The sequence below is a fragment of the Tachypleus tridentatus genome, chromosome 6 (genome assembly GCF_004210375.1).
Source record: "Tachypleus tridentatus isolate NWPU-2018 chromosome 6, ASM421037v1, whole genome shotgun sequence".
In the NCBI taxonomy this organism is placed as follows: domain Eukaryota; kingdom Metazoa; phylum Arthropoda; class Merostomata; order Xiphosura; family Limulidae; genus Tachypleus; species Tachypleus tridentatus.
In genome coordinates this window covers 127,663,212-127,677,287 of record NC_134830.1, presented here as the reverse complement: position 1 = coordinate 127,677,287, position 14,076 = coordinate 127,663,212, and the positions used below count along the sequence as shown (strand labels likewise).

General features: G+C 32.0%; 1 protein-coding gene across 1 annotated transcript in view; it reads left to right on the top strand.

Annotated features, from left to right (window-relative positions):
• LOC143253619 (4-hydroxy-2-oxoglutarate aldolase, mitochondrial-like) overlaps window positions 1-14,076 on the top strand; it is a 79,623-nt gene that overhangs the window by 38,625 nt on the left and 26,922 nt on the right. The window contains exons 4-5 of the mRNA XM_076507755.1: window positions 423-557; window positions 12,481-12,577. Of these exons, the coding sequence (XP_076363870.1) occupies window positions 423-557; window positions 12,481-12,577 (232 nt within the window). The remainder of the gene's footprint in view (window positions 1-422; window positions 558-12,480; window positions 12,578-14,076) is intronic.

Genomic DNA, 14,076 nt, shown 5'->3' with positions numbered 1-14,076 from the left:
TAAACATTATTATTCAATCAGAATTTTGCTATTTTCAATATGTATTGGGCAAAAAAGTTACATTCTCCTTGAGACAAAACTTACAAAATAAAGATGTTTTTATAGTTGTAATAAAACAAATTTGAGTTTGGGATTTACAACAATAACTGACATAGAATAATTTTGTCAAACAATGTATTTTATATTATCGTAAATACAACTACTTTAATCCAAAAAAATGTTTTTTGAAGAAAACTGGTAAAAATGCCAGATATTGAAACAGAATAGTTTCATATACAGAATTTAATAAACAATATAACCACTCTAAAGGTTGTGAAAGTAAAGAAGGTTAAATTTATTTGAAACATTATTGGATAAAAATTATTAATATTTTAAAACCTTGTGTCCTATACATCTTCTGATTATCATCTGTTTGTTGTTAGGTTGCAGATGAAAGTCCAGTTCCTGTAGTTTTGTATAATGCTACTCCTAACACAGCTTTAGATCTTCCTCCAGAAGTTGTGATTAAGATGGCCAGCCATCCAAATGTAATTGGAGTTAAGGACAGTGTTGGAGATGTGAGTAGCAGAAAAGCATAACTTTCATAAACACTATACCAAAACTACCTTTTTAATATCTTGGTTGTAACTGGATTATTCTATTGTTTTTGTAATTGTAAATAATGATTTTTTATTATAACATATGTAAGAATGTACAAGAAATAAGTAGAATTTATAAATTATGAAATACATTTGAAAAGAAATTTAACATATCCTTCTATTCAGTGAAATATTGCTTTTGAAGAAATTTAGCTTTATTTAAATAATGAAGAAACACAAGAATTTTTGAAGAAATAGTGATGCTGTTTGATTGACATTTCATTTGGGACACATCTTATGTATCCACAAATTCTCTTGAGTGTGGAGCATTTCTTTACTGTCCACATTCCTTAAGATGTTAGTGTTTTGAAAAGTCATTTGTGTTGCAGTTCTGTAAACACTGGTGAAGGATGGATTATGTGCTGTGTTTTGCACATTCTCTTTAATATGTGAGATCAGACAACATATTGTAGAGCCCATATAGCCAAGGTTATAGCTTGGACATGTAAATTTACATTATAAGAATCCTGTCTTTAAAGTAATTACTTTAAAGAAAGTTTGGTTTAAAGATATTTCTAAACTTTATATTCAGAATATATATAATTTTTTATATAATTTTATAGAATAAATACCAGTAAATGGTAGAATACAATAAACTGTTTCATTATTATTCACCTGTTTAATAATTTTTAGATTCTTCAACACCTTTAAATAACTCCTGATAACAGTATCAATTAATTATTCAGGAACACTCCTTTTTTTGGTAAAACAACCTTTATGTTTCATATTTCATCATGGAATGAGGAAAAAAGAACTAACTGTGTTATAAGCACAGTTAATTGAATTGTGAATTAGGTTATTTTTAAATTCACAAGGTTAAAAACTATCAAAGTAAAAATATAGTCCTGTAAAAGTTGGTTTATAAAAGCACTTAATGTTAAAAGTTCTACTGAAATTAACAATCATTGTATCTAAGAAAGGTAAGCTATTATCCATTTATTCTTCAACTGTAGACCTAATATTGGTATGTTGATTGTTCAGATAATTTTGAAATTCTTGAATATCAGATTTATTCTTAAAAATGGCAAAAGTATCATCAACATATCTTCTATAGTATACTGGTTTCAACTTTTACAGAGAACTTTATTACCACTTTTTTTTGTAATTTAAATTATCCAAACATGCTACAACACTTAAACCCACAGACATCCAATCAAGGTATTCATAATGACATGACAACCATTAAAAGAAAAATTGACACATTTCCAACCCGTCCACTCCACTGGTGGTTTTTGCTTTTTGGAGCCTGCCAATTCATAAAAATGAGGATTGAGCAGAAATAGCAGAAGGAGATAGCTACATCAGTATAGATGGCACAATACTATTGGTTCAGAAATAACATGAAGTTGATGGGGTATGTAGACTAGTGTGCTGATCTCGAAAATGTTTTAGCAGTGTTTAGAAAGCAGATGTGAGGAATTAAGATAAGTAACTATAGGAAGTACATTTTCAATGTAAGAAAAACATTAACTTCTGAAGAAGTCTACAAAAAAGAATTTGTAGTGAACACCACTGCAAGCCTCCTGCATATTTGGTGTTTCTGACTTTCAGCAACTTATAGAAAATTGGTCAGATTAACATATAATAAAGTATAAATAAAATAGTTTAATGACAGTCTGTGTTTAAACACTATTATTATTAAGGTCTGAAAATAAAATATAGTTATTGAGTAAGATGAGTGGCTTACCTTAGAAAGTGTGTGATACTGAAGTTGGGTGACCATGAGGAAAGTACTTGAAAATATGTAAAGAAACACTTCAACAAGATGAAGACAAGGCAAAGTGAAGGTATGTTTAGAAAATCTTCAAATGTAATTTGAGTAGATGCTGTCAAAGAAACTAATAAAAGATGTATCCGGAAAGAAAAATTATTTCCGGAAAACATAAATGTAGTTGCTAAGAAGCCAAACCATAAGTAAGATATACAGTAATGATAGATTATGTGTCAGTGGTGCAAGTTAATGTAGAACTATAGGTTTGGTGAACCAACTACTGCCTTATGAGATGAAAAATATCAATATGGATAAAATATCCAAAACCTAAAGCATTAAATACATAACAAATTAGGTTCCAAAAGAAATAAAAGAGAATTATAATTTTTGGGATCAGTAGATCCAGACAAAGTCAAAAGAAACATCTTTCACATTTAAGTCAGGTGGGAACAAAAATAAGTTGCTACATATACTTGATGGTACAAAGTCAAACAGATTGAAGACACTGTTTGTCAAAAACAACTGTTTAACAAAACCATATAATGAAAAATATAAGTTGTACTTATGTGCATTAGAAAGATGTGAGTAACATCATTCAAGTAAGAGAAGGGGAAGAAAAATGAGAAAGTATCAAACAAGAGTAATGATGAAAAACTTCCAAAGACATTACCCAATTCCTATAATCATGTGTTGTTTAATGTTCAACATGGAAGAGTGTGGTTTTGAGATTTGTATCCTTTTTCTATAGTATCACACTCCACATTTTGGGGATGTGGGTGCATTATAAGAGTCATGGCAAAATGCCACTGTCCAACTAAATTAGTCCAAGAGTTGGTGATTGGTGTTGTTGAATAGCTACCATCGATATAGTCTTTGAGTTCAAAATTAAGGAAAGTACGAAATATTACTTAAGAGTGTTTGTTTTTTGCTGTTTTTAACTTAATAACAAAATAATACAATGTATGTCAGAATATCAATAATATAATTGAAAATAACCAAGATGAAGTGCAGTAAAAAGAATATGAAGTTACTGAAGCTTTATAAACTGTGCCTTTATCCAAGAGATATGAATTTAAGGCCATACTTACTCATTACACATATGCTTAGTTCACAGCCAGAAGTAATAAGTAACAACTATGACCAAAATTTGTAAGTAATCATAAGGTACAAAAATATCATGGTAATAATAACATTTAAATTAAGACAATTCACTGATTGGATAATTCTGAAATATTATACATGAACACTGAATGAAATTGGCTTCCATTATACCATTGAAATATGAATGATATTAAATGAAAATTAATATATATATTAGAGTTTGAGCAAACAAGTATATTGGCTCAAGCATTTGGGGCATTAACTGCTTTTATAACTTACAATGGGAATGTGTCTCTGTTTAGGTTTATTGATGTAAATTTTCAAAAATCACGTTTTTCTTGCTTATCTAGTTAGCATCCTTGTGAATATGATGTAGTCAGCCTCAGGTTGACTTAATCTCTGGTTAGGCAAATTGTACATAGCAAGAGGCAGTAGGTGGTTTGTATGATTCTCTGTGGTATGTTATATTGTATCAAACTCACATGTAGGAATATAGTAAAAAAAAACAACAAGAAGTGGTACCTCTCCTAAAATGATTTAAGTTTGATCTTACTCAAATCTTGTGCAATTGTAAACTGGGCTGTAGATGAATGTAGAGAAGATCATTACAGAATTACCATTTAACAGGATCCAACTCAGTTATGACTGGATGAACCAACTGGTAATTAGCCAGTTAGCTATTAATGAAAACTTATCTTCACTGAATGCCATTAAATGTTGGGTGGTAAAACAGGTAAACCTTTCCATTTTTTTGAAATAATTGGATAAGTAGTTGCGTGGAATGACTGAACTAAGGTATAGGTGCAGCTTTTACTATAAGGCTATCAATGCATTTGAATATTTGAATGTCCATCAACTCATTGACTTAGGATGTTTGACTTTTCTTTGACAGTTAAAAATCATATGACTCTTTGGGATCTGCCATGCAAATGCAGTGGTTGTTCACAGGATCTCCTCCACAATTTTGGTGTTGACTGCCAAGGTGTTTGCCATTTCTCTTTCCCTGGGTCACATATAAGCTATACAGTACACATATTATACTATTTACACCAACTGTTTTAGCTTTCAACTGGCTCTAAAATCACATAATGTTAGTTCTCACCCTGCTCCTGTGGATATTCAAAAACAGCTGGCCCATTTTTTTTTCACTTTTTTCTATTTATATCCAGTTTTTCTGAACACCCACTCATGTCAGTATTCACAGGAACAAGCTTGCTGACACTGCAACTAAGTTTGTATGCTATGGTGCCATCATAGCTGTGCCTATCCCATATATGAACTACAATCTTGTTTTCAAGGTTTGGCTTCTTGCCATTTGGCAGTCAACTTGGAGTGAACAACATCATAACAAGCTTTTCCAGATCAAATCTTCTGTCATTGTTTCCTCAAGGCTTGGAAAGAGGAAGTTGTTCTAACTAGGCTACACATTGGTCACTGTTTTTTAATTGATCATTTTCTTTTATCTGGGACTGATTCACCAATGTGTGGTCTTAGTGACACTCAAGTCAAAACTGTCATACCATCATTATGACCATGAGTAGTGGCACCATTTTTAACATTTCTCTTCACTGGGTTATACCTGAAGTTGGACAGTGTCTTTGGCGATGGTGACACTATCCAATTTCCTTCTGTTTTTAACTTTTTATGGGCCACTGGCTTTTTAAATTCCATTTAGATCTTTTATTCAAATTTTGGACATTTTTTTGTTTTAACTTCTTTTATTTTTACATTTTATACTAATTTAACTTTTACATTTTTTACCAGTTGTTTGATACAGCTTGCCTAGTTGCTTTGTGCCAATAAATACCAAACAATCATCCAACCAACCATAGGAGGTAAAGTTCCTATATTATGTTACTAGTGTCCTTTTGGCCTTGTATTGCTATTTTGATTCTCTGTGTTTTGCTTTTCATAACTATACAATACAGTACTTTCATTTCCAACAGTTTCAATTCTTCAGAATGCTGATAAAAAACTTTCCATGGTTATCTTTACTTTACTAGTAAAGGGGAGGTTGGTATCTTGCCAGTAGAGTTATACTGGATTTGAGAAAGGGGCTTTTCATGAATTTAGTTTTACCCCTACATAGCCTGACATGTAAATGCAAATGATGGTCTTACCATGTAACTGGTTAGCTTTTTGCCATCTACCAGAGTACCATTCACTCTGATTGTTACTCTGCGATACAATAAGTGCCCAACCAGCTCTCTCATGGTCTTTGATCTAGGAATTGTCTATGGCTTTGTTGTCAAGTGATTGACACTTGTTATTAATCCTATGGAGCAAAGTGTATACATTAGAACGTGTTTACAGAGTTACATTAAACTTTTAATCAGGCTTTAATATCATTGCATGTCAAGAAACTAGACATCAAAACATAGTTTATAATTCAAATTTTAATGATATCTGCTATTTAGTATTCTAATTTCAAAAGGATATATTTGAAAAAACTCTCAGTCTTTATTCTTTTGCCATTTAATGTCTGTGCTCTGATTTTTCCTATGTAGCTTTAAAAATATGACTTCTATACTACCAAACGAACAAGAAACAAACTACAAATACTCAAAAGTAAGGATACAAAACTTGAATCTTCTGATTCTCTTGATATTTTGAGATATCAATAAATTTATAAAATGTATTATAGAATTTCCATTTTTTTGTGCATTTCAAGCCATTTATTCACTCATTTCTGCTTGTTTGGTGAACATATTTGTAATCAATAGAAAATACTTAATTGTTATGTAGACAAAGACAGTAGTTTGCAAGGAAAACTTACTGTGTGTCAAGTAAAGATGTTGCTCCAAGAAGTAATGGAAATTTGTTAATATATTTATAGCTTAGTTAGAAAGTCACATGAATTAAGGTGGTGTAGAACATTTTTTTCCAGTGCCTAAAGGTTTTTTTATATGAACATCATAGTGAGAAAAAGTAGGGTTACTGAAGTATGACATTTAAGCGTAAATGGTCTGTAGTCGAAGTAAGTATAAATTTTTTGTTTTGTACCTAGAGTTTTTATCAGAAATTTAAAAATATAAAATTTCGTAGTTGTTAACAACAATTAAATGAAAATATCCAATAGAAAGATTCCACAAGATCATTCCAGTGGGAAGCTCATAATATGTATGTTACATGACTGTAACCTGATCATTTTTGTTCTTTTACCTTAAATTCTACTGGAAATATCTCACCGTGATAATTGTTTTTACATAGAGAGAAGGATCAAAGTATAGTAATAAAACCATAAAATTAAAAGTAAGTATGAAAAAGTTATACCAATAAAAGTGTGGTGCTAGGATAAATAATTGTAACTGTCTGTTATCATTTTAGTCATTTGAAAAAAGAAATATTGATTTTATTTTGTATTTTTAAACTTTTCTTTTCACTTTACATTGGTGACTTCATTATAGTTAGTGTTAAAGTAGAGAAGATTGAGAGATAAAGCATTAAGTTCTATCAAATAAATACTTTTAATAATGATTTAAGAGACACTGAATGTTATACAAATGAAATTTGAAAATTGTGTGGTGAAAAGAAGTTTTATTCATAACATGGAAATCATGGAGAGAGGATAAGACTTTTTTAGTGTAGAATAATAATGTGACATTCTTAAGGTTTGTTTTCTGTTATAACTTTCATTACATACATATCTTTGGTAGATATTTTTAAGTGACTGGTGAAGATAAGTGTTTGCCAAATATTAGTTTCCAATTACTTCAATATTTCTTTCAGAATAATCACAGTGTGTGTGAAACATGATGATGGTTTATCCTCATCAGTATATTTGTTGTTGAGTATGAAGAACATGGGTGTAGCCTTGGTAAAATTGATGACTATTTGATTACCCAGTAGCAGAATAGTTGCACTTTTTTTTTTCAGTTTCAGCATTACTAGAGTCTCTGTCATCATCAAAGTTTAACAGATGGTACCTGGTTGTACTAGTAAGGTTAATTATATATATGTAAAAACAACTGGTTTGGGTTGAGAAAATTTTTTATGCAGAGGAGTGAACAACATTTTGACCTTCTTCAGTCATCATCAGGTTCACAAAGAAAGAAAGAAGTAACTCACCGATAGCTGACCACATGTTTGAAGGGGGGTTGTGTAACTGAGTATAGAAATGTAGAGGGCGTGCTTAGATGTTTGATTATATTTATTAATATACGAGGGCTGTTCAAAAAATACGCAGACTGTTTGAATTACGCGGCTCCAGTTCGTTCCAGGAGAATCGGCTTGGTGTCACTAGGTTCGCACTGATCAGCTGATTACAACGCCATTTCCCGATTGCAGATATCTTCATTTGTGTATTAGCTACGCGGTTTTAAATGAAGTGAGATTTTTTTCGTTTGGCGGATTTCAGAATGAATGACCTGAAGGAGCAACGACTTCCTGTGAAATTTTGTGTTAAACTTGGAAAATCTGCAGCTGAAACTTTTGCTATGCTTAACACGGCTTACGGTGATGTTACTATGAAGCATACGGCATGTTTCAAGTGGCATGAACGTTTTAAGGATGGTCGACAGTCCATTGAAGATGATGAGCGTCCTGGACGTCCTTCCACGTCAACTGACGACCCACACGTCGACAAAATGAACACCCTGGTGTGGGCAAATTGACGTCTGACTGTCAGGAAGCTTGCGGAAGAGTGTGGGATATCAGTTGGATCTTGTTACGAGATTTTGACCGAAAAATTGAAGATGCACCGCGTTGCTGCGAAATTCAGCCCTCAGAACTCGTGAGTTTTTGGCCAAACACTCGATCACTGTTCTTCCCCACCCCCCCTACTCACCTGACCTTGCTCCTTGCGATTTTTTTCTTGTTCCCCAAACTCAAAAGACCCTTGAAAGGAAGAAGATTTGAGACGATTTCCGAGATTAAGGCAAATGCGACGAAGGAGCTGGAGGACATTACAAAAGAAGCGTACCAACTGTTTCAACAAGTGGAAACACCGTTGGGATAAGTGTGTGCGTTGGGGAGGAGAGTACTTTGAAGGGGTTCCAGACCTGTAACTTCTAAATGAAGTACATTTTGTTTTATGACGTCAGTCCGCGTATTTTGTGAACAGACCTCATAGGTATAAAGGTGTTCCTTTGCATTGGTTTATTTTGGGCTTGAGTTGTTGTGTAAGTAAGGTTTCTTTAATTTTGCATTTTGTATAAGTAAGTGTGGAAGGTTATCCATTATTAATGATAAGTTCCATGTTTCAGAAAGAATCTTTTGATAGTTAATGTGGCTATAACCTCTCTTACATATATTGCACTGATGCATTTTGTCAGCAAGAATGGGCAGCTGGCCTCAACTGTAGATGTCTTCTAAATTTAAAACTACTGCTGAAGTATGCTGGGTGATTTCAAACTTTTTCCATCTATCAGCTATAAATTCAGCAGTGTTGTTATAGGTTTCTCTTCCTCTGCAGTGTCCACTTAATAGTGATGGCAGTATTGGTTCAGTATAATAGGCAAACCTTCCCTGAGATGTTACCAATGATATTTTGTAGGATGATGATGACTTTTTAAAAAAGAATGATCTTTTACGAACTTGGATGTGGATTTGATAAAGGTGTCACTTCATATTTCAGTTATATTATCTGTTAGCACAGCTATGTTGATATGTCAGCACTAATTTAAACAGGTAGGCTTTGATGAGATTATTAAAGGTAGAGATCTTTCATACAGTTTGGAGGTCAATCTTTAGATACAGGCATGGTTATGTGCACTTTGTTCATGATAAATATAGCTTACACTTTCCTGCAAGGCTTTGTCTTCACTTATATAGAGTGAAATGTAATAAGAGTCACCAACATAAGTGGCTGATGTCACCATGATTTTGGTTCTGTCCAAGTTGTATGAAGTATTTGAGAGACTGGCCTTCCTGAATTTCTCATTCCTTATTGTATTGCATGCTGTAGAGAGTACAGGATTTATTGTACACACTCTTTGCTTTCTCTGTCCATACTTGATCAAGCCTTATCAACACGAACTCATCTGATCTGAGCTTGATTTGATTGTATGCTTTCTTGAATATATCATGGAGAAATTCTTGAAAGAATAAGTACTATGAGAAAGATTAACAGTGCTCTGTGGGTTTTTGAACTGTTTTATACTAATTTTAATTCCATAATAATTGTATGTATTATGTCTCCTATGCCAAATAGAGATGTCACTGAAACCAAGTGTGCAGTTAAAAGTGATATCTGAATAGAAGTTTGTCACCATAACACATAGCAGTTGTATTGGTTCACCTGAGTTTAGCAGTATAAGGTTGTGGCTGTGTTGTAGAAAACAAAATGTTAATCTTTTCACCATTTTTTTTTTTTTTTTTGTTTACCGACATTTCAAGTAGGGTTTGTTCAGCATTGAAATATCTTATAGCTAAATAAATAGGAATGTTGTCATACAGTTCAGAGAGAATCCCCTAGTCTTCACCCTTGTGTTGTGCTACCTCTTGTATATACAATAATCATTTGAGTTCATGTGGGTAACTTCAAATGATATATCTAGATGGCTTGCAACTTGTTATGGTGAATGTTCTCCTTTGAGCTGTCATAAAGTTAATATCCCAAATTCTGGGTCAGTATGAAGTATAAAGTTAAAGCCAGTGAGAGTAACTTCCTTAGGTTCTGAGAGTTCTTCAAGGATATATTTGCTCCTCCTTATTTTGCAGTAAACTATCATAATGTGAGACTGGCAGAGTGTGTTTGGTGTACTGTTTACAAATTAAGATGGCCAGAATATATCACCCTTCACTTACTGTAGTTAAATGTTATTTGCCAAATATTTATCCAACTATCCAATTGATCCAAACTATTCTGTAATTCCTAAAAAATCTCAATAAAGTTAGAAATGCTTAACATTTTCATGTCATCAACAGAGTACACTAATTTATAAATTATACCCATAACTCTGTCATTGATATAAATGAGGAAAAGCAAATGTCCAAATACTGATCCCTGAGGTACACCAGTAACAAGAGATCAGTTTTTTTTTTATTTGCTTTCTGTCACCTAGCCATCCTACAGTCAAATCAACTAGTTTTTCTAAATTACCAGTAATATGGTTTTATTACCTATTTTAAAATCTAAGTACACCAAATCCATGTTTCCTATCAACCAATGAGTGAAAATAACATGCTACCACCAGCAGTCAAATAATTTGTGTAGAGAAGTGGAAATGTGTAAGTAAGACCACTGTAGTTTCTTTAATGTTTAAGAAATATAATTATTATTATTAGTGAAAATTGTGTGCAGTTTCTTTTATTCTTTTGTCAAGTTTTCTCTTAATTATTCTTGCAAAAAATGTTGCATGGAATTTTAGCTTATTTGTTGGTTCCAGTTTTACATGTAAATATTTATGAGCATAAAAAACAAATCCTGTAATCATAAGAATGTCAGTTTAAAAAAGTTTAAACAAATATTAAAAACTTGAAGAAAAAACAGTGAGCAGATCAGAAACACTTTTTAATGCAGTGATATCAACATATATCACTAATAAGGTCAGTTATTATGGGAATAAGTTTGTGGTTAATGCAAATGTCTAACACTCTGTAGAGGAAGAAATCAGATCAACTATAACAACTAAATGTCTATATCTTCATGAGTGGTTGAGAAAGTAGATAATAGTTATGATAGAGGTATTTGTTTGGGCATAATATAAAATGGTAATTTTCAAGTAATCTCAGTGTTATGGAGAAAACTAAAACAAGGTATAATTATTGACCTACAGGATAATATGCAAATAAACTAGTAAGCCAAAATGGAACTGAATAAATAACTGTATTCATCACACACACACAGCATTTCAAGTTTTTACATTATCTATCCAGCTTCACTAAAGACATTGTCTAAAGATACATGTTCACTTAATTAATCATTCTTTAATTTTAATAATCAGTTACATAAAAGAACTAAAAACAAATAGTTGCAACCACCACGAATAAACACGATTATGTGCATGAGGTACTCTGACATCACACATTTTCTTCTTTAAATTGCACAATAGTAATTTGAATTAAATAAAAGTATACACATTCAAAATTGTATACTCACAAAAGTTTTTCCTGAAGTTTAAGGAAGCTTTATTAAACTAAACTTTGGAAAACTGAATGGTAAAAACAAAAGAAAATTAAACTTAAGGTCAGTGAAAGCTTTTTTTTTTGGCAATTTTTGATAAAAAGAACAGACAAAAAATTGCAAAAACTAACAAAAAAATTTTTAAAACTCAAGTGACAATTGTTTTAGCTCAAGTGATAAATGATCTTAAAATTTGTGTTTTTTCCATGATATTTGAATTTTGACAAAAAGTTCTATATTAAAAGCTGTGAAAATTTATTTGAAATAAATGTTAACAGAAAAGCAGAGTAAATTGTTTACTTTGATATGTAAAAAGGAAAAAAATCCCATGAAAGAGCTAATTTTTTCACTTTTCTAGAGACAGTTTTAGAAAAACTTAAAATCTTTTCAAACACTCAAAAATTCCATCCCAAAAAAGTGACTGAAATTTGAAAAAAAAACTCAATTGAAAAACATTCATAGCCTTGAAATCCTTGAAAAATTGCCAATAAAAATCCTGAAATTATATTACCTCTTATTGATAGCCACTCTCATGCAAGCAAACTCAGTTTTTGACAGCTCTATCTTCCCCAATATATGGTTGTTCTGTAATCCCACAAACTCAGTTTATGTGTTCACTAAAACCAATACACAAATATGAAAAGAAACTGACTACATTGAAATCTATATAAAAGTGCTTTAATTTAAATTAATAAGATCATGTTTTGATATTTATCTTATTATAGCATTCTCATTTTGCTAGCTTTTTGTTTTTTATTGATGCTTGTACAATACTTGTGTCATATAAAATGCTTCACATTGAAGAAAGCATAAGCTGATGCGTAATAAATTTTTAGTTTTTTGTACTTTACAGTTATATAAAATAAGTTGTATGGAACTATACCTGATAACTTTGAGCTAAAAACACAACCAGCTCCAAGTAGAGACAGAAATGATTTTGCATTACTGTTTTTTTGTACTTTTAGATTACAAAACTTAGTTTTATGGTTCACAAAACTTCAGAACAAGATTTTCAAGTTCTTGCAGGATCTGCAGGATTTTTATTGCCAGCTCTAACAGTGGGTAAGTCTATTTCAGTTTGATTAAAAGCTGTCAAAAGATTGTCATCCAGACACATTTGCTCTTTTAAAGATGTGGTATTTGTAAACATACCTTTTAGCTTGTTTCTGCATATAACGTGGCTCTTTCACAGAACGTATTTACGAGCAAATTTATTTTGAATTTTTACCTTAAATGAGATGAAATAAGAAAGAGATAAAATTCCAAATAAAATTTAAAATAAATCTATATTTCTCAAAACATGTAGTTACAAGTGCACTAACAAAGGGAAGTGGTTCAATGAATCAGTCTGCTATTTGATAAATTCTCAAGGTAACACTTGACCTACTAGTTGATAAAGTTGCTTTCTGCTTTTTATATAGCATATTCTACTGTAAACTAATTTTTTCAAATGCTGTTGACAAATGACTGAAAACAAGAAATACCTGAAGTGAAACAAACTTGGTTGCATACTCTGACCCGTAATCTAAGGGTCACGGGTTTGAATCCCTGTCACACCAAACATGCTCACCCTTTCAGCCATGGAGGCCATTAAGATGAAAGAGTCAATTTCACTATTCATTGGTATAAAAGTAGCCCAAGAGTTGGTGGTGGGTGGTGATGACTAGCTATGTTCTCTCTAGTCATACACTGCTAAATTAGGGATAGCTAGTGCAGATAGCCCTTGTATAGCTTTGCGTGAATTTGAAAAAAATAAATACTCTGACCAACTTTTTGTTGTTAAAAGTTGTTAAAATTGCACAATTGTAGCTAAAACTGGGGGACTTGATTGATTAATTTATATAAGAGACTACATGCAAGAAGCAATTACGTTAATTTGTGTCCCATAAATTATTTGAATAAGTAACACAAATAATCAACTAATCAAAATTAGGGTTTGATGGTGATTCCCATTGCCACTAAATATACTATTTCTGTCTTTGTTATTGCAAAGCTACTGAGACTATCAGCCACTATCACTAATTTTTAATTGCTAACTAGAAGCTGTGACATCCAATGCCAACTCTCTGGCAACATAAATAGTATAAACTTACTATTTTTGACATAGTTTTATAAATTAGAATCATAACTGCCTAGTCATATACCTTTGATGTTTTATAAGCAAGTGTAAGTATGAGGAGAGGAGCATTACATGTCCCTATGTCAGAATTAGTCATTCAGTTCACATCTTCATCACTATTGTCCACATAAGCTGCACTGTTTCCATTTCCTGCAGATTCTCAGGATTTTGAACTTCGTTTTATGGCTATCAGAGTTTGGCTGGTCTGAAGGTAGTAAGAGAGTGATGCTAATTCTTCCAAGGTTTTGTTTTCATCATTTATTTTGAGCCTAGGAAGATAAGAGGGTGGTGCTCAATCATTGATCTTTCTCACCTATATCAGTGTCTAGATTCTCCAATTTTCTCAAGTTATTCATTCCTCAATTTGGGTTGATATTTTTACTGGGATTTAGAATGTCCAAGTTTGTTGTAGTCAGATTACATCTTAATGCTGCCACAATGG